The 24639-nt window shown below is 39.0% G+C and overlaps 3 protein-coding genes across 6 annotated transcripts; 2 read left to right on the top strand and 1 right to left on the bottom strand.

Moving 5' to 3' along the window:
* Positions 1-2257: 2257 nt before the first annotated feature.
* Positions 2258-17784, bottom strand: LOC122653757 (pentatricopeptide repeat-containing protein At5g15280, mitochondrial). The gene is made up of 2 exons (XM_043847692.1): positions 17775-17784; positions 2258-6198 (listed from the first exon to the last, which is right to left on the bottom strand). The coding sequence occupies exon 2, from the start codon at positions 6174-6176 to the stop codon at positions 2316-2318; it is 3861 nt and encodes a 1286-aa protein (XP_043703627.1). The 5' UTR covers positions 6177-6198; positions 17775-17784; the 3' UTR covers positions 2258-2315.
* On the top strand, positions 6481-6926 carry LOC122653759. The gene has a single exon (XM_043847698.1). It carries the CDS (start codon positions 6680-6682, stop codon positions 6839-6841), a length of 162 nt encoding a protein of 53 aa, XP_043703633.1. The 5' UTR covers positions 6481-6679; the 3' UTR covers positions 6842-6926.
* LOC122653758 (KH domain-containing protein HEN4-like) lies at positions 11278-17139 on the top strand. Of its 4 annotated transcripts, none has more exons than XM_043847695.1 (8): positions 11278-11373; positions 12823-13415; positions 14122-14553; positions 14650-14904; positions 15030-15281; positions 15557-15618; positions 15846-15920; positions 16099-16721. In XM_043847695.1, exons 2-7 carry the CDS (start codon positions 12846-12848, stop codon positions 15892-15894), a joined length of 1620 nt encoding a protein of 539 aa, XP_043703630.1. In that variant the 5' UTR covers positions 11278-11373; positions 12823-12845; the 3' UTR covers positions 15895-15920; positions 16099-16721. The 4 variants fall into 4 exon arrangements, with proteins under 4 accessions (XP_043703630.1, XP_043703629.1, XP_043703632.1 ...); XM_043847694.1 differs by having other exon boundaries at positions 12804-13415; XM_043847697.1 differs by lacking the exons at positions 15846-15920; positions 16099-16721 and adding an exon at positions 16991-17139 and having other exon boundaries at positions 12804-13415.
* Positions 17785-24639: the final 6855 nt, after the last annotated feature.

The raw sequence follows: 24639 nt of genomic DNA, 5'->3' as shown, positions 1-24639 counted from the left end.
GCCATACATGTTACTAGTCCTAAGCTGTGCATGTCTTTCCTCACCACTTCTCCTAGAGTCATTTAAGGCCTGCCCATGGCTCTTTTAGCTGCTTCAATTTAAATCAAATCACTCCTCCATACTGGAACATTCAAAGGCCTCTGTTGCACATGTCCATGCCACCTCAAACGACTTTCTCATGACTTATTATGTATCGGAGCTTCTCCTAAATAATCGACCTCTCCAACTCTCCAGAGCTTGGCCCTGACTTCTCTTTCTTTTCTTTAATCTCCAGAAGCAGTCACGATTATCAGGTGATATCTCTCTCTATCTACTACTTCTTCCACTCTGGCAAAATTGCCGGAAAAAATCCACGAAACCTGAAACTTAAACCTTAAACTCCATGAAATTTTAAACCTGAATCCTATAAAAGACATGCTGTAGAGAGAGAGAGATTGCCAGAGAACAAAGAGTTACAAAGAGATCTTCAGAGTACAGAGAGGGAGAGATATCTAAGAAGAAGAGCCAGCTGATATAACTAGACAGATGTAAATATGCCTATCAAGAAATATGGTTTTGGATTTACCCGTCTAGAAAAATTTTCATCTTCAATTCATTTTAAGATAAATAGTCTATAAAAGAATCTTGGTGCAGTTTTCAGCAGCTGAAAACAATCTATGGATTTGAGGTTATTCATTATTAGTCTGTGGTTCAAACCATACAAGTGTATTCTTTCTACTTTAAACAATCCAAACAACTTCTACGAGAAGGTTAGCAAAGTAAGTAAATTTCAGGGACTCAAATCGTGCATTGAATTGTTGTTCTGAATCCCTCTACAGGCTGGTCATAAACCAAAGAGCTTTTCATATTTTATTTTTAGCAACTATAGGATTTGACTACAGCATTAGCATGATTACATTCTTAAAACTGGTTAGTTTCAGGTATTCATTGCGCAATTTTTTTAGTATGGGATTTGGATGTTAGAGATAACCTATCGATTGGCAATCTGTTCATCCAAGGAGGATTGTTCAGGCAAGTACGTACAGGCAAGTACAAGGTATTGCTCTCTTCAGGTTTATTGTCTCACTCCCAAGTTCCTAATCACAGTTCTTTCTTCTTTCTTGTTATTTTTATTACTTGGGACAGCCACAAAAAACATAAATAATTAAATAAAATAGATTGACAGAACCAACAGTCCACAAACCTGTCACTGTGAGGCAGTAAGCCTTTTTGCAAAATGTGTATAAGGCATTCAAGTGATCAAGTCCTTTGAACACGCAGACATACAACCCCAAGGATCTGATAGGAACAAACCACAAATCAAAAACCTCAATTTCTTTTTACGGGATGAAGTAATCACTATCGTTAAAAGAAAAAGAGATAAAGAAGAAAGTAGCTATGAAAAAAAAATGTGACTGAAATCTAACCTAACCGGACACGCTTGAAATTGAATAAGAGAGAAAAGAGACCTTTCCACTACAAAAAACTGAATTTGGTTGCAAAACTGTGAACAAAATCAAAAAGAGTCAGCTAATGAGAATGAGAAGATCAAATTGTTAGAAGAAAACACATTATTGCAATAATAAGGGGAGAAAAAGATACAAAATTTTCATATATACTTTGATCAGATAAAGGGGGATAATAAAACAAGGAGGAATGAAAATACACCTGACATGACCTCTACAACTCTTCATTTCCAGACACACCTACTGTATGGATCCGATTTGAGGGAAAGAGGGTCTTATCACAAAACAAATGGAAGGAAAATGAAGTGCCCAAGATAGAAGACCCGAGGAGGAAATGGAAGGAGTGAAAAAAATATAAACTGCCAAGGATCATTAGCGACATTTAAAGAGCTGGATAAATAAAAAGGGGTGAGAAGAAGAGAGAAGTCCTCTGCAATGGTAAAGGTTGCTCCATTGTGACCAAATGGTCACGGGTTCAAGTCTGAAAACAGCCTCTCTGCGAAAGCAGGGGTAAGGCTGCATACATTATGACCCTCCCCAGACCCCGCAGTGGCGGAAGCCTCGTGCACTGGGTACGCCCTTAAGAAGACAGAAGTCCTGGAGAATAAGTATGGGGGTTGAATGCAGTAACCACTCCAAGAAAGGAAGGAAAGATTTGGCTTACATCAACATGTTTAAGACAATGGTGTTCCTGTACAGAGTTTTTTCGGGGAGCCTATATGATTCTCCCATTAGACAACCAATTTATTCAGAATGGAAGGACATAACAGAGGAGCACCACTCAATACTTAGAAGCAAGATGCCTACATGTTGCAAGCCAAGCATTTTTCATCTGGCATCAACTCTGAATTTTTCAGTGCTGGCATTGTACTAACCCATTCTAGCCTTTGGATCTTTCTTCCCAGTAAAGCCACTCCGTGAAAGAAGTTGTGACAGAAAACCACCCCTTTCACTACTGTCATTGTCAATGGAATTTCCTAGATTGCTTATGAGGGACCAGTGAATCTCGAAATCTGGAACATATCCATTTTGTTGCATCTTATGTAAAAGTTCTGATGCCTTGCTTGGATGGTTTTCCAAACAATATTTAATCAGAGACTGGTACATTTTCTGGGTTGGACATTGACCAAGCTGAAGCATGGAATCCAATAGCATTTGTGCTTGGGCCATTTGACCATCTCTACAAAGTCCACTGACAAGAGCATCCCACGTATTTACGCTTGGTTCAAGTTTCCTATCCAACATCTCAGCATGGAAATCAAGAGCTTGGTTGAAAGCTTTGCAGGCACAAAGACTCTGTATGACAAAATCGTAACTGGAAGGACTTGGAATGTTTCCTTTCATCAGCATTATATTCATAAGATCAACTGCCTTGTTCAGTCTTCCATAAGAACAAAATGCTTTAAGAAGCAAGTCATAGCAGATGCTATGGGGAATCAGGCCTTTATGCTTCATCCTATCCAAAAAATCTTCTGCTTCTTGAAGCCTACCATGAGTAAGAAGACCCACTGCAATTGCATTTTGGACAACTGAACTGTGCACCCAGCTCCTTAACTCCATCACAGTACTCATCTCCAATGCTTTATCAAGCTCCCCTTCATTACAAAGGTGCCTGATTATACTTCCAAGGCTGCGATTATTTGGTCTTAGATCCTTGTCAATCATAGTCTTCAGAGCCTTCTCAGAACTAGAGACATCTTTACACTTCAAATAGCCATTCACAAGAAAGTTATAAGATACTTCATCAAGTAGCAAGCCCTTCCCATGCATTTCATGTAAAACTGTTATCACAAGTGTACTATTTCCTGAATTAAAAAGATGGTATATCAGAATGTTATAAACTACAAGGATAGGACAATTGGTTACTCTTAGCATACACTCTTTCATCCTCAATGCGTAGAGCACCCTACCCTCCATACACATGCAGCACACCAGATTACAGTAACTTGAGATCGAGAGGCTAAAATTATTTCTTGTCATGCTAGCTATAAACTCCAGTGCTCCTCTCAAATTGTTAATTCCACAATGCCCTAGAACCATCAGATTATAAGTTTCCGGGTCTGGTTGTACACCCTTTGCCAACATTTTTTTGAATTGGAGGGTTGCCTCCCCAACTTTCCCTATCTTACAGAACCCTTTGAGTATAGCACCGTAGACAGAAAGACACGCTGTTGCTTTCTCACTGAATATCATCTCCTTCAGAGCCATCACTTTCTCCATTCTGTGAAACCTAATCAGTTGAGGAATTAACAGACTACAGACATCCACACAGGGGATCATGTTCTTTCCCAGCATGGCATCAAGTACCCAAAAGGCTTCACTAAATTTTTTCTCCGTACAGAACCCCCTTATAAGATGGTTATAAGCTGCTTGATCCAAGACCCAGCCCTGCCCTAAAACTTCTTCCATCAAAACATGTCCAATGCTTGCATAACCCTTCATAGAAAGCTCTTCAAGAAACATGTTGCAAACATTAGCAGTTGAGTCAGTGTAGGTTGCTAGCATGTTTTCAAGAAGCTCAAGTGCTTTTCTAAGCTGTCCAAGTTGGCATAAGTGACCGATAAGAACCTTACAATCCTTAAATTCAGGTAACCATTTGTGTATCCATGCCAGCTCCCAGCACTCATGAAGTTCTCTGACGTTCCCTTCTTTGCATAAGGCTGCAATTAGAGCTGTAAAAGTCTCATTCTGGATAAGTAGGTTCCTTCGGAACATTCCATCCAAAAGCCTTCTCCCTTGACATGTGAATCCCTTCTTGCTAGTTGCCTGGATAAGCAAATTTAGAGTTGTTTGGTCTAGATGACTAGCCAGTTTTGGCATTTCCTTCACAAGCCCAATAGCTGCCTTAACATGTGAATGTGATGCAGAGAGGTGATTAACTAACGTTGTGTAGGCACATAATGAGAGTTCCTGGCCCCACCGAACCATCTCATCTTTAACCCTTAGTGCAGTTCGTACATTTCCATGGCTACATTCCTTCAATACATGTGAGTTAAGGTCAGGAATGAAAGAATCCTCTAGAATCTTCATGACGGTCTTCTCAAACTCTTCAAGGTCTGTCTCTAAATAAAATCCATTTCCAAGGGCATCAAAGAACTCAGTTTTTGTAAGTCCCACGTCATTATCCCGCTTCACTTTCACAGACAATGGGTTTAACCCCAAGATCACAAATGCCTTAGAAAGAGGATCCTCCATTGGAGATAATTCAATCAACTTGTGGTTCACCATCTCCCTAATAATCGCCTTTGCTTCATCAAATAGTCTAGCTTTGCAATATCCAGCTAAAAGGACTCTGAATGTCGTTGCATTTGGTGTTATCCCTCTCTCAAGCATTTCATCAAGAATGTCCCTAGCATGTTTCCACATACCCTTCTTAAATAACCCACTAATAATAGCGTTATAAGAATGTATATCAGGTCTTAAAGATCTTGAGAAAAGATCTGATAGATAAAAGAAGACATCTTTTAGCTTTCCTACTCTGCAACTCCAGCCAATCAAGATCCCAAAAGTTATTTCATCAGGACTGAATCCTAAATAATTGAGGTCCTGCATGAATAAGTATGCTTCTTCTGCACCAAAATTCCTACAAAGAGAATACATAATCTTATTGCAGATGGGAGCATCTGGCAAGCACTTCATTTCACTCAAGAAGCTCAACAAGTCCTCAAAGTCCTTCTTTACGCAGTACCCTTTAGCAATCTCATTGATAACGAGACGACCAGGCTGCACACCCAAGGCGGTAAACTTCCTAACAAGATTTCGAGCTTCTTGAATTTTTTCATCCTTACAAAGTAATCTAACAAGGAGCTCAAAAGTAGTTTCTTCCACACCACACGGTCCAAACCCAGACTCTACCATGTCTTTGTAAACTCGAAATGCTAGGTCAGTCTTGTTCATTCGAACCAAATTAGCGAGTAGAACCCGATAACATGATGAAGACGGTATTAAACCTCGAGACCTCATTTCATTGTACATCAAAATAGAGTTCTCTAAATCCCAGACCTTAGCATACCCTTCAAGCGTCGCGCTGAGAATTTCAGAGTTGCACAATAGAGGTTCCTCTTTTCGAAGCAACAATTCGATCTCTCTAAGCAACCCAACTCGGACAAGCATGGAGGCCATGATCTCGTGGGATTGGGGGAGATGTCTAAATTCCTTACTCTGTTTCGCTGCCAACTTGAACAATTCCCATAAAAGTTCCACCTTTCTTGCTTCAATTGCAGATTCCCAACACTCGGATTCGAAACCCTGTAAAATTTCAAGTACATCTTTGGGTTTTAGCGGCGACAGCCTCAGGAACCGACGTGTTGATTCAGGTAATATATCAGTTAGCTTGAGAAGAAGGCCTCGCAGAGAAGCCTCAGCAGAGGTCACGAACTTTTTCTCCCAAAGGTACGAACACCTCAAAATAACAGAGCTAACAATACGAGAACAAGCAGTCGAATGTAAATCTGTCTGGGTTTTGGGTTTTCCGTCTCCAAGAGATGATGTAGGTTTCTCGAAGGCGCAGACTAGTTTACAATCCGTGGAAGAAGGTTTATGTTTATTGTCGAACACAAGTCTGTGATTTGGTTCGGAAATAAGAAACCCAGCTTCAGTAGAAAAGCTCAATTGGTGAGAGATGAGAGAACAAACCTGAAGATGGAGAAGTTTGGTCCTTGGCAAACATAGATGGAAATAGGATGGGATTTGGAGCAGTTGATGAAAGAAAACTTTGTGGGTTCTTCTCATCTATTGTGTAAATCTGTGAGGACTTTTTTTCATTGCCTAAAGGGTTCAGAGCTCGAACATCACTGAGCCTTGAGGGAATCCAGTGAAATTTGTGTTCTCTGGCTCTTCGACCAGAGTAGGAAACAAGGGAGTCCTTAAAAGGACGAAAATGTAATAATATGAAAGGGAAGAACTAAAACAGTCTTTTGAACCCAAAATGTCAAAAGCTTTAGTGGTGATGAAACCATCCAGGTCCAGAATCCAGATCAAACCCTTGGGACTTTGGGAGTTTGGATTTGGATTTGTGCTTGCAAGTGACAATCCCCTGGTTGACTTTTGGTGTCTGGGTCGTCGGAATTTGGTCTAAAAGTTGAAAACAAGCCTTCTTCTGGTTCTGGATTCTCATAGCTAGATTTCAGTAACAACTGAGAGAAAAAGGTTTCTTGAGTACTCGGGGGTTCTCTCTTCTGCAGAAGGGAAACTAAACAAAGGGAGAGGGAGTAGAAGAAAGCCAAGAGAAATAAATGGATCAGAACTGGAGTGGCTTTCTGATTGGATTGGTTGGTGCAGCAATTACTTTGTCTGCTTATACACAGACCCTCGTCTCCACTACCCAATGCATCGTAATTGGTTTCCTTGTTCTTATGTTTGGTCTGCTAGTGAAAGAAGGTTTTATTTCTCTTTAAACCAATGTAACAATCTTCTTTTGTCGACTCTGTAACACTCGGGAAATCTTGAATAAATGATGGTATATTTCTCTGTGGTTCAGTATCTTGTCTTGTGATGTTTCTTCGAGTTTGCTTTATGATTTCTTGAAGATTTTTTTGTATTAATGGTTGAACTAGTATTGCTATTTTGGTTTGTGCGAGGATCTTATTATTGGGATTGTGAGGTAAATTATATGCTGTTTACTCTTCTCAAGACCTCATTTTGGACAACTGAACTGTGCAACCCAGCTCCTTAAAAAAAGAATTGTAGTTTTCTGGAGATCTTTGTTGATTAGGAGGGTACCATTTCTGCATTTCTGTCGAGTACCTGCAGCTTCCCTTGATAGGGCTGTGCTCTAACCGATTCAACAACAATCTTAGGGATTTGGGGTGTACAGCATACATATTCTTATGATTTCATTCAAACAATTTCTATTTATAATCGTGGTCTGTAACAGAGACATTCCGCCCTGGAATTTCAAGGAAATTGTAAGTATTAATCACAGCTCAATACCTTCAATGGTGCTTCAAATCCTGTAAGAGGCAATGAAGCTAAATGTATGTTCCTTTTATTTCCCCAATGAAAAGGTATCAATAATAGTATCAGCATCACTGCAATATGTAACCAGCACTTCTTTGCTGATCAACAAATGAAAGTATATAACTGATAAAAAAACAATGTACAAATAGCTGACCCAAATTCCCTAGCTTAGGCATAGTAGATTTACTATATTTTCTATTACCAATAATTTCTATACTTATAAGAAAATCTTTATTTTTATCTCCCTGTGGTCTAATATAAACTTGTGTGATCATGAAACATTCTTCTAAAAGCAGCAACTCCATCATCCATGAGTCAACAATTTCTTATCTTTTAATCATCAACTACAACAATCCCAACTCCAATTCCAGAGAGACCGACTTGGTTATATGCTCTGGTGAAACCTGAATGTGTTGATTTTACAGCATTTTTAAGCCGAGTTTAGAACAAGATAAAACTACGACTCCTAGAGATCTTTTAGCTGAAAAGATTCACCGACCTCCTGCCCTGAAGCCTTAATAGCTGAAACCCATTTGATTCAGTCTCTGGACATTCTATCATTTCGCAGAAAGTCTTAAATGTGTATTTCATCATATACTGAATTTTTTGGACACTTGAAGCATTTTGAATAATCTATTAGGCAGATTCCACAATCCCCTTAACTAATGAATGCTGAGTGGTGATGCACTTTTCAAGACATCATTGTGAAACAAATCAAGCTCTTTCTTCTTGCAACCATCTACCCATGGTCAAAGAGGGATGTCAATACTGATCAACCTTAAGGTATCCAAATTGAAACTTATGAGCCATAGAATGAACACTTGCAACTGACATCCATAGATGTAAGTAGACACAGCATATGCAGGGTAAGAAACAACTATGCTTGATCAAATGTTCCCATCATCTAAATTCTAAATAGCTTTAGTCCCACCTCGAAGCACCTCCACTTAATTTGTACTAGCTAAGCTAGGGTTATTCTGGTCCCCTCTTTAATGATGATGAAATGGACTAGCAATGCAGTAAGTGGTGGCCATAAGCACAGCAAATATTTGTTATCCTGAGAACCTTTGCTGGATGAATAAAGGAAATCAAAGAAGTCATTTGTAATAATCTTCCCTCCTCCTTTCCAGTGAAAAAGGTACCTTCTACATCAGGTGACTGATTATAGATGGGGTATGCCTGTGAAATAATGTCTAGAAGCATAATAGACAGATCAGATTAATAATCTCTTACAACATTGTGGACATAGATAAATCAGAATTCAAAATTAGTAAAGCCTCAATAGTGGTGACTTGATTCTCTTTAATAGTTGTTTTAGTTAATTAATATTTGGCTAATAGAACTGATACCAATTCATGACAAAGTAGAAGCCATTGCAAAACCCAATCATGGACCACCAAAGTTTCTAAAGAATTGCTTTAGAACAAGACAAAGACAACTAGTATCCAGCCCACTAATGCCTGTCCTGCATCCTACATCAATTCAACTTGCTCAATTTATTGACCCAGTAAAATCAAAGGCTGCCAACAGATTTTCTTTGACACAGTACTGCAAGCCACAGATCGTCTCTAACTAACATCAAATGTGTTTCTGTTCATAGCATTTCAATAAATTCCGATGCTGTTTATAGCACAATCTGGAATAACACCATAACAAGGATCCCCACGAGCAGAGCAGGATCAGCCATGCATAATGGTTCATGACCGCAACAAGAATTAATGAGCAAACAAATACAGCTGTGGTAGTGCCACCAAGTCTGAAGAGCCTAATGCCCAGCCCATGATGGAGAGAGTTCTTGGTTCCATGCCATGAAGACATCAGCAAATGTTGGAGCAACCATCCAGTCATCCTGTACCAGCAGGCAAGAAAGCAAAAAATAGAGAGAAACCATGCATGGAACGAAGTTGAGAGTTTCAAGAAACACAGGATAGAAGTTAGAACCCAAGTGATTAAATATGTAGTGTTCAAATAACAAAGAAGCTTCTGTGAAGTAAAGAAAATATTTACCAACCCTTACCACCAAACACTGTTTCATCATCTTCCTCCTTGTCATTATCATAGATCCAGCATGAGAGAAGAAGGTAGAAACATAGCCAAAGACAACTTGCTATGTTTGAGGATAGCTTTTGGGCTTATTCCCAAAGAAGAAAGAGTAAGTGCTCTAATAAAACAGAGGAACAAGCATCTCCTCTATGTGGAAAGTAGAAACTGGAAACAAGTGGTGAAGAAGAAGAAGAGTTTTTCCTTGCATCTTTTGAGGTAATAGTGTAAGATTAAGACAGCTTATCTCCTCTTTCGGCTACGCTACACTGGTATAGTATAGCTAGTTTGCAGTGACAAAGCTACCCTCCCGAAGAAATGAACAACTCTCCTCAATTATTACTAGTTGTTACAGTTATTACACTATTCCATTATTTCCTCATTAACCCGGCCTTCAACAGTTCTCCTCTCAACCCCCTTCTCTTTCAACTCATGGTCTTTACTTCTATAACAGTCTAGCAATTGTTGATTACTCTTTAGGTCCCCTTGGCCCTTGTCGTAAATAGTGTAATACTAACAAATAACTTCTAACAGTTACTAATATCCTATAGAGGGAAAAAGAACAGTAACCAATTGTGTGGTTCCTGCACACAAAAGCACATGAAAAGACTGCTCAGCCCCCAATGAAATAAAAATCCTACCTAAACCAATGCTTCTATGTGTACTTTCATTGGCCCCGTGCTAGTGCAGGGCCACGACCGGTTAGTGTTCTCTTGCCCCATAATTGAATAACATTTTTTTTTTGGTGTTTGTAGGATCTTTATCCCCTCTAGTTCCCAATCCCACTAACAAAGGGCGCGCGGGGGGGGGGCGCAATGACCACCCTATCCTTGTCCGAAACACTCTGCCTGAGTGGGGTCCACCCTCCCTTATTAGAGGAACTAGGTAACTGGGCAGGGCAGGAAATTGGAGGAGATAATTTTCTAGTGTTTCTAATTCAAACAGACTTAGTTCAATGGTAAACATTGTCTACTACTTAAAAGCACGGTTTGAGGAATTAGAAACGAATTAACAGATTTTAATCAGAATGATCAGAGGATTTCTGCAACCCTCTTTTGAATTATCCATAGTTTAAGTTTTTTTTTTCTTTCTTTTTTCTGTAGATCCATAGTTTAAGTTTGATCTTCATTTTTTTTTTTTTGTTAGTGTGAAACAAGGAATAGGAGGAGGGGAGGAAGAGGAGATGGTGGTGGGTCCCACATATATGGTTAAAAATGAATGAATTAAATAAAAATAAAAAAAGGAAAAGAATATAAAATGGAGAGAGAAGATGAAGTGTTGGGGTATCTGAGGAAGTTCCATCATGTATTTTTTTTTTAAACTCATGAGCAATAGCTAATTTTGGGGAAAAATTCTAGTACTAGTAGATGTAATAAATTATAAATCTGTTTATCAATTTCATCAAGGCTCCGTTTGTTTTGACATAAAATTTTACTTGAGAAGATTTTTACTTAAAAAAAAAAAGGGATTGTAAAATTTAAATTATGAAAAAGTGTTCCAATGATTTTTTTTTTATGAAAACAAACACTAAAAAAAAATTCAACATATAAGTTGAAGTAATATTTTACGCCAAAACAATCGGAGCTCAAAGAAAATAGCTAGCAAGGGCAAAATGGACGACAGCGATGAAAACCAGCCCATCGCTGCCGCCGAGAACCAAAACGAGTTGGTAAAAGGGCCAAAAAACATTAAGCCCAGAAAAGGGGTGGTTTCAGTCATTTCACACTGCGACGATTTGGAAATTTGCTGCGCCGGCAAAACCCTAGAACCAAAACGAAAAGTGACTATTCATGGTATTCAATACATTGTACAATCAATTGCAAAGAGTCGGTTATTTGTTCTCCCGCATCTGGAGGAGGGAAGAACTCTTTGTCTCTTAGATCTTCAGAGCTATCGATTTAGAGGTTTTTATCTTATTTGATCTTTCAAGGTATAACTTTGTTTCTCTTGTCATGCGTGCTTCTCCAGTTTATATCATTGTATCGTCGTGTTTTCCGATTTAAGCCCTGCGGATCTGTTCGAGTTTCTCTTAGTCAGGTCAAGAATTTGGTTTGAACGGTCGGTTTTTTTAATTTTTATATCAAATCTTCAAGTCTTCACGACCTCAAAAGCTTCGGCTTCAGGTTGGTTTGGGGGTTTGGGGGGGGTGTTGTTATGCTTCTTCCCGTGGTTGCTGCTTCTTGTATGCGTTACACCTGGAAATTGTTGATGTTCATGTTTCTCCATTAGCATTGTGTATCCTGTAATATTTTCTTAGCCTACTTGAGTTTTTGTGTATTAAGATCGGTTATATTAATTTGTTTGTGTTAAAGAATGTAAACTTTTATTTGGAAACTGGTGTTCTAGTTTGAGAATCAATGCAATAAAGGAATTTATCCACTTGTTTGATGGATCTCTTACTTATTCGAATTTCGTAAGGAATAGTTGAGGTAAGCTGCGTCCCTCATGAAAAGAAGAAAAATAAAAAAAATAAAAAAAAAAGGAAAAGGAAACAAAACAATGTTGTCAATAATCGAATTTATAAAATCCCGCAGCTTAGTGACGTACCAATTCTCATCTTTATAAAGCCAATCGGCAGTTTGAGTATCTAGTGTAGGCTTTACATTGTTCTGTGAAATAATAACCAGTCAGTGGTTTCCTATGCGATTGATGATTTGTGTCATACTGGCAATGTATTTGATTCTTGATACGGAAAGATTAAACTGTATGGTGGTGTACAGTTTCCCCTGTTGGTTTGATTTATGGTATCCATGATGTTCTTGTGAATAGCTATTTATCAAGGCAATACTTAGATACTTACATCTGGTATCCTCAACGTTTCTGTTTTCATCACAGTATTAGCCATTAGTTGACTGTTGTTAACACTTTAGTATCTATTGGAACTTACATAGTCACAGTTTAATATGCTCCATGAACCTCAATTATAATGATGTTCCTTGCAGTATCTTCTTTTGAACTAGTTATCAACCATCCACAGTTACTGTCCTGATGCAACATGATGATGTGTTGAAGGGCCTTAAAGAAAAAAATATTTTGTGAGCAGGCCCGCATCTCATTATTGAAATGTAGGAGGAAGCTAAAGTTCATAATAGTAGGATGGGTAGATTTGACTAAAAAATTCTTGTGACAATTTTTTTAGAACAAGAAAAGCAACTAGCCCCCATTTTACAGCCTGAAATCATTCTTTTGAAGATTGACCTGTATTTGTAAAATTGTCTTATTTTATCTTCAGATGGTACTTGGTTTTCATTTCCCAAGTAGTACTAATGTCCTATCATCTTTTCTTACATTTTGGACTTCTGATTAAAAGGCTTAAAATTCTACAATTCTGGATCCTTATGTGTTGTTTCTCAATGGCAGTGATTTTCCTGGGAATTTGACATCTGGCCTATTTTTCTTGAAATGGCTGGCCAGAAGAGTAACTATGGGAAACGGTCCCATTCACAAGCTGACTATGGAGAAAATAATGGGAGTAAGAGACGAAACCCTGGTGATGATAGAGGTCAGTATGCTCCTGGACCAGAAGATACTGTATACCGTTATCTTTGTCCTGGAAGAAAGATTGGAAGTATCATTGGCAGGGGAGGTGAGATTGTGAAGCAATTAAGGGCAGAAAGTCGATCTAAGATTAAGATTGGGGAGAGCATGCCAGGGTGTGAAGAGCGTGTCATCACTATATTTAGTTCAAACGGTGAAACCAATGCTGTTGAACCGTTACTTTGCCCAGCACAAGATGCTCTTTTTAAGGTGCATGACAGGCTTGTTGCTGATGAGGTACCGGGTGAAGAAGATGATGAAGGGGCTCAGCAAATTTCTGTTCGGATGCTTGTGCCATCAGATCAAATTGGGTGTGTTATTGGTAAGGGTGGGCAGATAATCCAAAGTATACGCAGTGAAACTGGTGGTCAGATTCGCATATTAAAGAATGAATATCTGCCTCCCTGTGCTCTTAGTACTGATGAACTTCTCCAGGTAAAATGTTTTTATTTATTTTATACAATATACATATCTGTAGTGTTTTGAATGCATTATTTATGCACGATGTTGCTTAAACCCCATGTTGTCTACATATTTCACCTATTATTCTTGTCATATACAAATGGATGAAAAGTTTGTAACAAGTTAAATTTTGTTGTCATGATGGCTATTTTATGGCTTCGGGTCTTTTGATTCTTGAGTATCTTACATGAATTGAGGCAACTGCTTGATGTTAATTTTGTGAGCATAGTAAAATTACGAGTGGACAGACAGTTTTGCTTTTGCTGCTTCCAGCAATACTACTAATTTTTATCATTATTAGTACCATTGTTATTCAACTTCCTATATTAATGTTTTCTGCTGTTGAGTTATTGGGGGCGGGGGAGTGGGCTAGCTAGGAGAGTATGAATTCATGATCACTGCAAAATACTTACTGATTAGATAGTTGAATTTAGAAATTCCTTCTTGAAGCGCAGGTTTTATGTTATAGTCATGTGCATGTGTTCGATTGGTCCAGGGGTATTTGTTTGGTTGGGGGGGGGGGGGGAGATGAGAAAGAGAGAACAACTTGTGTTCAAATCTATGACTGACTGAATCAAACTTTGGTGCTTTGATGTTTATATGGCTCACTTTAAGCATCATATCAACTAAATTCACCTTGCTAGTGTTGTGACTTTGCTTAAAATGTTTTTGGTGTCAGATAACTGGGGAAGCCACTGTTGTGATGAAGGCTCTCCATTTATTGTCGTCTCGCCTTCATGATAATCCTTCTCCATCTCAGCATCTGCTTGCATCTTCCACATCCAACATGTATCAATCAGGTGGCACGTTCATGGGTTCAAATAGTGGTGCACCTATTGTTGGTTTAGCTCCATTGATGGGTCCTTATGGTGGATATAGGGGTGACACGGGAAGTGAGTGGCCCCATGCTTTTTATCCTGCTCCAAGAGATGAAGCCTCAGCCAAGGAATTCTCTCTGCGTATGCTCTGCCCAACTGGAAATATTGGAGGAGTTATTGGAAAGGGTGGTTCCATTATTAAGCAAATCAGGCAGGAATCTAGGGCATTTATTAAAGTTGATAGTTCAGCTGCTGAGGAAGACGATTGCATTATTACAATCTCAGCAAAAGAGGTGAGCATCTTTAGCTGTTTGTGGATTTTGCAAGGGCAAATAACTAAGGGTTTAAGATGCATGGTTTTTATGGTATTTTACTCTCTTGTTTTCCAGTTTTTTGAAGATCCCATCTCTCCAACTATTGATGCTGCAGTGCGCTTGCAACCAAGATGTGGTGAAAAATCTGATAAGGATTCAGATTCCTTGATCATGACCCGTCTGCTTGTGCCTGTCTCACGTATTGGTTGCCTTATTGGTAAAGGTGGATCTATCATATCTGAGATGAGGAGACTCACAAAAGCAAACATTCGCATACTTTCGAAGGAAAACCTTCCAAAAGTGGCATCTGAAGATGATGAGATGGTGCAGGTAGGGCAATAATTGAAATTGTATTTGATATATGTATATTACATTCTTTGTATTCCTTGTGGGGCCATCTTCGTATTTTTTATTTATATCTAAGGGCAACATATTGTATTTGTATCATTGTCCAGATCACTGGAGACCATGATGTTGCAAGGAATGCTTTAATTCAAGTGACCACACGGTTGAAGGCCAATTTTTTTGAGAGGGAGGGTGCATTATCTGCATTTCCACCAGCTCTTTCCTACCTTCCAATGTCTGCAGATATTACAGATGGTTCAAAATATGGCAGTAGGGACAGTAAATCACATGGACGTGGACACTCCTACTCAACGGGTTATGGTGATGTTAGTGATGCATATGGAAGTTATAGTGGATCACAGGTATTGTTTCCATATCGATGCTGTTTGCATGTTGTATCTCGTCTCTTGTTTTCCTTTCTGCATTGATCATATTGGTGGCTATGTGGTTGTCTCAAAATTTATCTTATGCTGTTTTAGTTATTTATGTCTGCCTATGGGCATCGTGATTTGCTTTAGAATTAACTGATAACCAATTAACTAATATATCATATCTTCCCTGCTCAAGCTTGCGTGCTTGCTTTCTGCCTTATATATATATATATTCTTCTGCATTCTTATATTTCTGTTTTCTGCAGAGTGGTGCTGGGGCTTATGGAGCATACGGTGGTTACTCTTCAGTCCGTTCTGGTAGTGCGGGGTAAGAAGTTCTTCTCCCTTTCTTAGCAGCCTTTACTGAGGTGTTTTGCTTTAATTTGTACCTCTTTTGGAGACATCTTTTATACTTCATTTTTTTTCCCCATCATTTAATGGGTGAATATTCCTGTTGTTTCTATCTGTAATAAGGGTAAAATGTCATTTATTTTCAATTTTTTTTAAAGATTTTTCATATGCATGTGGACCCTGATTTTAAGCTTTTGTTACCAGGTTATCTGGTACGAACCCCGTTTCCCATGGGAAACATCATGGTTATTAGGTGTCCTCGATGATTAGGACCTGCAGGTAGATCATTGACTCTTTTAATGTTTCTATCCTTCGGATTAATGTCAAGTTGCTTTGTTATATGCTAGTGATATGATACTATACATGAATTTGCTATCTTAACCCAGCCAGCCGTCCTATATTTAGGTTTCTAATGCTCCTGTTTTACCTTTTTTGCCTTCTCTTCCCATTAAAACAGCTTGAGATCTATGAAGCCTGAAGCCAGCCTACTGCCTCTTTGATGAAGCCTCCAGCCTAGACCAGAAGACCAGATGAACAGGATTTGAGAAACCAATGGCCCACCTATGAAGCTTTGTTTAGGAGGACCAACTTTATCCGGAGAATGTTAATTACTACTGTTCAATCCTTTTGCTGCCTTGACACCACATTTTACTGATCTAAAATACTGTGCTCTTCCCAAGTGCCTATGTAACCAGCAAGCCTTACAGGTTGCAGCAACTATTTTGACGACTCTGTAAAACTTTACTTGGTGTGGTCCATGAGTATCTCCTTCTTGGTGGTTCTGTTCGGTTATTGGTTTTAATTTCAAATTAGATCTCAGCTGTATGAGTTAGTTTTTTCTTCCTGTCAAGTATTGGGATATAGGTTGGATGGGATGGGTATATTTGTCTATTAGAGCCTAGAAAACTGTAGGTAGTAGGTCAGACTGGTTTATGGTGGAACCATCATTTTATTTTATTTGATGCAGGCAGTAATGTTAGTGATTAATTTTTATGCATTCCACTCAGCAAATATTTCTTTTTAATTTTTCCCATATATATTTAATTCCTTTTATTCAGTAGATGTGGTTTCTGTTCTGTACACCAGTATGTGCATGCTGGGGACCCACAGAAATGTGATTGCCTGCAGTTACCCAGTCCCCTGAACATTCTTATTTTTCATAACTTCCTCCAAGAAGTGCTCAGCAACCACTCACATGTGTTTGTTTAGATGTGGTAACTATTTTTGAAATGCCATTTCTCAATATCTGGTAGTTAATGAACTGGTTGGGAGTTTACTACACAAGAAGCAGGTTATGAAGCCACAAATTGGTTAAAAAGGTGTGTGTTGGCGTCGTGGTGCATGTTCAGGTCATTGTTTGGAGGCTATGGTCTGATGTCAAGACCACAATGATTGAGGAACTCCAGAACGGCCCAAAGAGTAGGTTGGATATCTTTGTGATATCTGTTCTGACTTTTGGACATGTGAGCTGTTGGCAGATCATTAGGGTGTGTTAGAGGTGCAGACATTTCATGTGGTAGGGGTATATTCCCAGCATGTTCATGTTAATTTGTCACCTTGATCAGATGCAATTTAAGCCTTTGATGCAATTAATTTGGCAGGTTTTAGGAGTGTTGCATCTTCTGCATAAGAGCAGGTAAGTAATTCAAAGACTAGGCTCATTTTAATCTGGTAATTATTATTTTTTATTTTGGGCAGAAGATCGCTGCCAGGTTACATGGCTCCTGCACAAGTGCAGGGGCCAATGGGAGCATGCACAGTGGAATCAACGGGGATGGGATTTTTTTCATTTGGAGGGTTTATTTTGCACTATCCTGTTTCTGGGTGCAGGCTGCACCCAGCCTGGCAGGGATCTTTTTCCCTTTTAATTTCTATTACATTGGTGTTGCGTAAGTTGCAAGCTAGTTTAAGTTTACAGCAACTGTTGTGTTTATGCTTGTCATTGATATGTTCACTTTTGGGTCTCTTTTTTTCCCAGTGTGGTCCTATTGTTGCTGTTTGTTTTTATCTTTTAAATTTGTTTTAATTTTTTTATTTGTTTGAACTGAGGAAGCAACAATCTTAGTGTTATGCCCAAGTTTAGGAACCTCCCACTGCCTTGAATTTCTTTTCCCCACCTTTTAACTAAATGACCTCTGTTCTCTCTCTCTTTTTGAAGGGTCATTTTGTTTTCATTAATTTTTCAACAGTGAGCTATGTTTCATATGAATATTTCTTTCTTTTGCTAGACTATACAGGTTGGTATACATGAGTTACCTTTCATGGGTTGGGAGCAAACATCCCAACAGTAGTCCTCTGACTAAAGTATTGGAGGTTGGTCTTTTTTAGTGACCTAGAAAGAGTTTGGACGGGAGCTTATAAGATAGAAAGTTAATTATGTTACTGTGCTGGTTTGTATGTGCTCTTATTGGTCACTGGCACAGCAATTCATATCAGACAGTTCTGATGAGATCGCTATTCAAATGATGAACGTTTAAACAATGAATGCGAACTGAGGGAAAGTTGATGTGATTTTTATCTTGTGGTATATGTTGCTAGAGAATGCTGGTGATGTTGATTTCCAATGGGTGGCATATTTGGTTCATATTCTGAAAGGATTTGTACTTGTCAAAGTGTCATGGTGTGGGATTGCTAGTGGAGTCCACTTGTCCAATAGAGGCAAAAAGAACATGAAAGACTGGCATTGGTTGATGCTGGATTGCATTCACATAATTGTGCTGGGAAAGTGTTAGTTGATAATCTGGTTTTAGACGATCCGAGACATCTTGTGGAGTACTGGTTTTTGGGACAATGGATTCTGAGGGTTATTCAGATACTTGGATTCATACGGCTGAAGATAGCCTTGAGGAACCAGGGTTTGGAGTTTTTGGCTCTTGGGCCAGGGATAGATGAGGGAAGGATCGGGCTCCTCTGCAGCGCAGGGGTGCGCTGGACATCTTGTGGCGCGACACCAGAGCCCCCCATGTGGGCGGCGTGGATTGATGAAGCACAGTTGAGCGTGGTGGTGCACATGCGATGGACCAGGATTTTTTAATTTTGAAATTCTGATTTCCAGCCTAATCAACGTCTTCTAAATGGGAGCTTGTCCACGTGGCAAGCTAAAATGCTGGGCCACAAGATGTTCGTTGCACCTCGGCGTTGCAGAAAGGAATTTTTTTTATGAACTTGAACTTGTCGAGAAAGTTAACAAAAAATGTATTTGCAAGTTTATATGCACCTTTTCTTTGCCCTTTTTATTGGACAAACTTGATCTCCACAATGAAGTTTAGGTATAAATTGTAAATGTCAATTAAATCGGTTTCATCATTTGCTCTTAAACAATAGCTTTGTGGTCCGTTTGTTTCGGTGTCAAGTTTATCTAGATAATCTTCTATTAAAATAGGGAAATTTTCATGGACACCCCCTTTAAGTATATGAAATATAAGACATACCAAACTTTGGAAAAATAGCACAGATTACCCTTATTTTATGTTTTTATTTCAACTTAGTCAACTCCATTAAGACTATACTCCATTAAGTCTATGCAGTTAAGTTGTTACTTCTTTTATAATGGCAAAATTATGCTTATGTCATGGTGAACTCACTATAATACCTTTTAAGGGTAAAACCCCAAATATAAACCATTCTTTTCATCGTTGGAGATTTGCAACTCATGGGGAGGTGACTATTAGGCACCCTCCCTCCCTCCACTTGCTGTAAACTCATACCTGATGTTCGATGTTCAGTGGGTTGTGCTCTACTTCATGGGCCATCAGTCGGTTATTGATTTCTCTGTTTGAGGCTTCACCGTGGAGTTTCATGTCTGCGAAGTTTACCTTCCATCAAATTTTCGTTCGGTAGAGAGCATAAAGGGTTAGTGATCAAAAGCACAATGAAATTGAGAGTGAGAGCTTTAGATTTGAAGGAGACTTTGAAGATTGAGATGCCATCTCCATGTTCTCTGCAAGACCTAAAGAACACTGTTGCTGAGAAGATTTCTTCTCTTCCTGAAACCCTCTCAACCGGAAAGATGAGATTCCCGAGTCTTCTCCTGAGGAATCTCTCCAGTCTCTTGGCATCACTTTTAGGGATTTGATCTTCTACACTCTTTTTTTTTTTTTTGGGGGTAAGTGATATCCTAACGGGTTCTCGAGAGGAACCTCCACTATGACCCAGCAGACCCAGGCGGAAGAGGATCGTCAATTTTAGGCAAGTAATAAGCTCGTCGATCCTCAATTTGGGGCAAGTAATATTATTTCGGATCTACAATTTAAAACCCGAATGCAACTGCATAATTCTTGCACAATTACGAATCCTCAATTTGGCGGCGTTGTTCTGCTGCTTGAAGGCCCTGTAGTTTCGTTCGTTCCATAGTCGGTAGATGGTGGAAACCAAGCTAAAACGCCTCACCTTGTTAAGAAGTGTGTCACGTTTGAAGTGGTGAGTCAGTCATGAAATTTCTTCATGCCAAGATTCTAGGGGCTCTCTAATGTAACCATTGAGATGAAGAACACCCTTCCAAACCGTTGCTGAGAAAGGGCATTGAAAAAATAAGTGATCCATGGTTTCTGGGGCATTGTGGCATAGAAGGCAGGTGGTGTTTGTGATTACACCCCAGGAGGCCAGTCTACTCCGCGTTAAGAGTCTTCCATGGAATGCAATCCACGCACTGAAAGAAAATCTGGGCTGGGTAGTAGAGAACCAAATGAGCTTGTGCCAATCTACTGTGATTCCTGATTCTCAAGAGGCAAGCCAAGCCGATTTGAAAGAGAACGAGCCGTCAGCCGTGTCCCTGAATCTTTGGTTGTTGTAACCGACAAAGATGAATATGATGTTAAATCGAACCATGAGAAGAAAGTATTTGAATTTTGGAAAATGGTGAAGGACAGACTGGGAAGTCGGGGAAGGCCAAAAGGGAGAGGGAGAGTCTGAGCAGAGGAGGGGGAGGGGTGTCAGAGACGGGGAAGGAAAGGGATAGGGAGATGCCACTGGTAATGGTCGTCGGAGCCGGAGCAGGTGATGGTCGCCCAAGCATCCAGTTCACATGTACAGGTTTTTTATTTAAATAACTAAGGGGTAAAATGCATATTTCACCTTTTTGGGTACTAACTGTGCTTAACATCAGGGGGAAGATTGTCATTTTGATCAAGTTTGGTTAGTCCGTGACATATTAAATACTTAGAGGGGTGTCTAGAGGGGTGTCTGTGAAATTTGCCTTAAAACTTATGTATGAAAAAAATTTAGAGAAAATTACATGATTAGCTATTTTTTTGTTTTCATTTACAAAACTGTCCACCCTATGTTTGAGCTAACAAAAATAGACAAAAACAAGTTTAGTTTTACAAAACTAGACAAAACAGTGACTCTCCGTCCTTCCTCGACGTTTCCTCTCGAAAAATCTCTTTTTTTTTCCTCTATTACTTGGGATAGCGAGAGAATGGCGGTGGCGGGACAAGGGTAGGGTTGCGGGGAACAGAGGATGCCTGGGCGAAAAGGCAATGACAGGGATAAAAATGTCTAAAAAGTAAGTGTGGGAGGGAGAGACACTATTTTGTCCAGTTTTGTAAACCTTAACTTGTTTTTGTCTATCTTTGTTAACTCAAACATAAAGTGGATAGTTTTATAAATAAAAATCCAAAAATAGCTAATCATGTAATTTTCCTAAAAATTTATATGTTGAATAATTTTATGTATAAAAAATTTTCCAAATAAAATTTTATGTCGAAACACACGGAGAATGACTGTCTATGTAGTCAATGTGCAATGAAAGAAAATTCATACGGTGAAATTGGTATTAGATGTGGGGATGTGGTTCTATGATTTTACGAACTGTTCTGTGCCTCTGTTCAATTATTAAACTACTACATAGACACAGGTCTGGTTTAGCAACGTTATATGGAACATTGCGGAGTGAACTTGGGAACGTTGTCAAACCCCACTGTGTTCCGCAGGCATGTATTCCAAAGGTTTTTTGTAGTTTTAATTACATTAAAAAAATGAGGGTAAATTTCACATACTTCCCGAAGTTTGATTTAATTATAATTTTACCCGTAAAGTTTGGAAAATTGCACGTTCTTCCCCTGAGGTTAGTTTACAAACTAAGTAACAAAAAACGTATTCAGTTAAATGGTGAGAAAATGTTAAAATTCTGTTTCAATTGATCCAAATGCCCTCATCTTCTTCAAATCGTTTAGGATTTAAAAAGACTTGCAACTCATCTTTCCTAAATCATTTCTTCAAAAAACATCCACCCTCTCACAAAATCCATATATCTCAATTCCCTTAATTGGAGACTTATTAGCGGCAGCTGCAATCGATTTCGGTTAAGAAAGGAGAAGAAGAGTGTAGGGTGTAGGGAAAAAAAAATCAGATAGAGCTTACCATTAAACCCACAAAAATCCGCTTCAATGGATTCAGATTCAAGCTGAAATGATGAAGTAGCAATTTGGCCCCTCTTTTGGTTTCGTCAAGCATCGATTAGGTGTTCTACTTTCAAACCAAACAATATAGGTTTCAATAAACCAAATGATTTGGGCCACCTGCCAAGTCTCCCACCATTGCTCCCTCACATGCCTCAACCCCATCTGCTTCTGCTTCGTCTCCTTCTAAAGGTGGTTCCGCCGCCATCCCCACCTCGTCATCCTCATCTGTCTCTACCTCAGACACCGAAGCAGGTGCATTGTCTCCCACCGACAGCTCCACCAACTCCTCCGTCGATGCTCTCGTAGGCAACACTGACAACGTTTCCGCCGCAGCTGGTCCCACTCCAGAACCTGCTCCTGATGCCAGCAAGAAGAGCAGTGCAGTGGACCAAGGTTCTCAAGACCAGTCCTTCCTCCCTGACCATTCTTTTCCATGCCCATTTCACCTCCGACGGTCCCAATATAACCAATGTGAACCATAGGCCATTATTCTGGCCTGGTTTTCCTCCTGCCAGCGTACTTTGTACTGAAACCTTGATTCTGCATCAGGTGCATTCTGAAAGGTTGATTCGGGAATTTTGATTTTTGAAAGATTTTGTCGTTTTTGTTTTTTAACTTATGGGTATTTTGATAATCTAGCCTTACAAAGGGTAAATTGTTCATTACCTTCTTCACGTTAGAATTTAACGGTTAAAATTAACGGTGTGAATGGTTTTACAGGGGGTGTACGTAGAGGTGTGAACTTAAATGGTTTTGCAGGGGGTGTACGGTAGAATTTTAAACGGATGGATGTGAAATTGTGAAAATCTTAGGGGTACATGAAGAATATTGAGTCCATTTTAGGGGTATGCGTATTTAACCTTTTTTTTTTCTGGGCCTGGGTTGCAGTTCTCGACGTGGGCCTGTAATAAAACCTAGAATTTGAGGCCTAATCAGACAAGTGGTAATAAACTTCGAGTGATTACTTCATCTTACTTCGCTCCTTTGACGTTTGCCCTACCTGGGTTCCAGAATCCCATTGACACCTCTCCCTCTCTCTCGCTTTCAATAAATTTAAGTAAAGGTCTAAATTGCAAACACACCCAGACCCTAACCTCTCAATAGTTGCGCCCTTCGGTACATTTTCTTTGTGTTCAGCGAAGCATAGGTTTTTGTGTTTCCTGTTACCATCAGGTTTAATGGTGAGAAACGTCTCTCCCGTCAAACCGTAACAGCGAACCTCTCGATCCCTTTCTTATATTATCTTTTGGATTTATGTTAGTAGAGGCGAAGTTATTTGTTCATCCAATCGGAATCTACTATTTTAGTAATTTATTTTGCTCCGAAGGGGCTGGGGCTGATCTAATCTCGTTCCCTTCGCTTAGTTTGAAGTACTTGTATTGAGGCAGTCTCAAATGAGGTAAATCACATTTTCGAACCAAGAAATTTTTTCCATTTGTCCATTTTGGTGCTCATCTCTAAAAGTCCTTAATGTAAAGGTTAAAGCATTCTTGATGGAAAAGATAAAAGTTGTCGTAATGTAAAGTGGTCACTGCTCATCTCTAAAGGGTGCTTAATGTAAAGTGTTTTATTGATGTGAATGTAAACTTTATATTTTTAATAATAAACTATTACCGAATGATAGGAGCAATTTTAGTTAAGCCTTTGTTTTTAAGTTGATACAGTTAATACTAGTGGATACTTTGGCTGTGTTTGGTATGCATTCTCAGAATACATCTTGGGTCTAGAATATATATTCTGCGGTGAGAAAATAGAGAAGAACAAGTGTTTAGAATACTTTCATTCGGAGAATGCATAAATTTGAAGGGTGCTCTCTTTGTTGTAGCTTGGCTAAATTCCCTATTGAGCTTTTCTGTGTTACGATGAAGGCATTCATGATCTGTCCTCCTTAGGCAATGGTGTACTATTTATAATTGTTTTCCCTTAGCTGATATAAACCTTTGAATGTATTGGTTGTTTTGTTCAATATTTATTGAAACAAAATGATAGGAAACGCCGGTGACATCAATGTAGGGAATAGTTGGTTGTCATTAAGTAGAGTCTGTTAGTAATCAATTATTAAAAATAATTATGGATTCATCTTATTGAGTCCAAAAATGGAAAATACTGACAGATTTACCCATGAAAATAATGACAAAACCATGGTGGAAACATACGGTTACATATGGCAACCTGGTGCAAGGCAATGAGGTTGCCGGTAGCGGGCGGAATCCAAATTAGAGAGTAGAAACATACGAAACAATGAATTAGAAAGTTAATCAACATTCATCCCATTTTGTTTTGTCCCTATTGTGCATGAGCATCTATGTGGTCAGATCTAAGTTTAGGATGCAACAAACATCATAAGAGTACATAAACAGATTTTCTATCTCACACTCGGTATCAGATAATCTGTAAATTCATTTCTCCAGAGTAATAGAAATTACAGCAAGGATACAGAACATAAATAGTTATATCTGAACAGATGTAAACAATGAATTAGAGCAGATGTAAACAATGAATTAATTGAACCATCAATGCATTTCCATACAAAATTTACTTAACAAATGGAAAATAAGCAAAGAGGTGAGATTTAAAAAAGGAAAAAAAAAATATAG

The sequence above is a fragment of the Telopea speciosissima genome, chromosome 3 (assembly GCF_018873765.1).
Source record: "Telopea speciosissima isolate NSW1024214 ecotype Mountain lineage chromosome 3, Tspe_v1, whole genome shotgun sequence".
Taxonomy (NCBI): domain Eukaryota; kingdom Viridiplantae; phylum Streptophyta; class Magnoliopsida; order Proteales; family Proteaceae; genus Telopea; species Telopea speciosissima.
The sequence above is the reverse complement of the archived record's forward strand: the minus strand, read 5'-3'. Positions and strand labels throughout refer to the sequence as shown.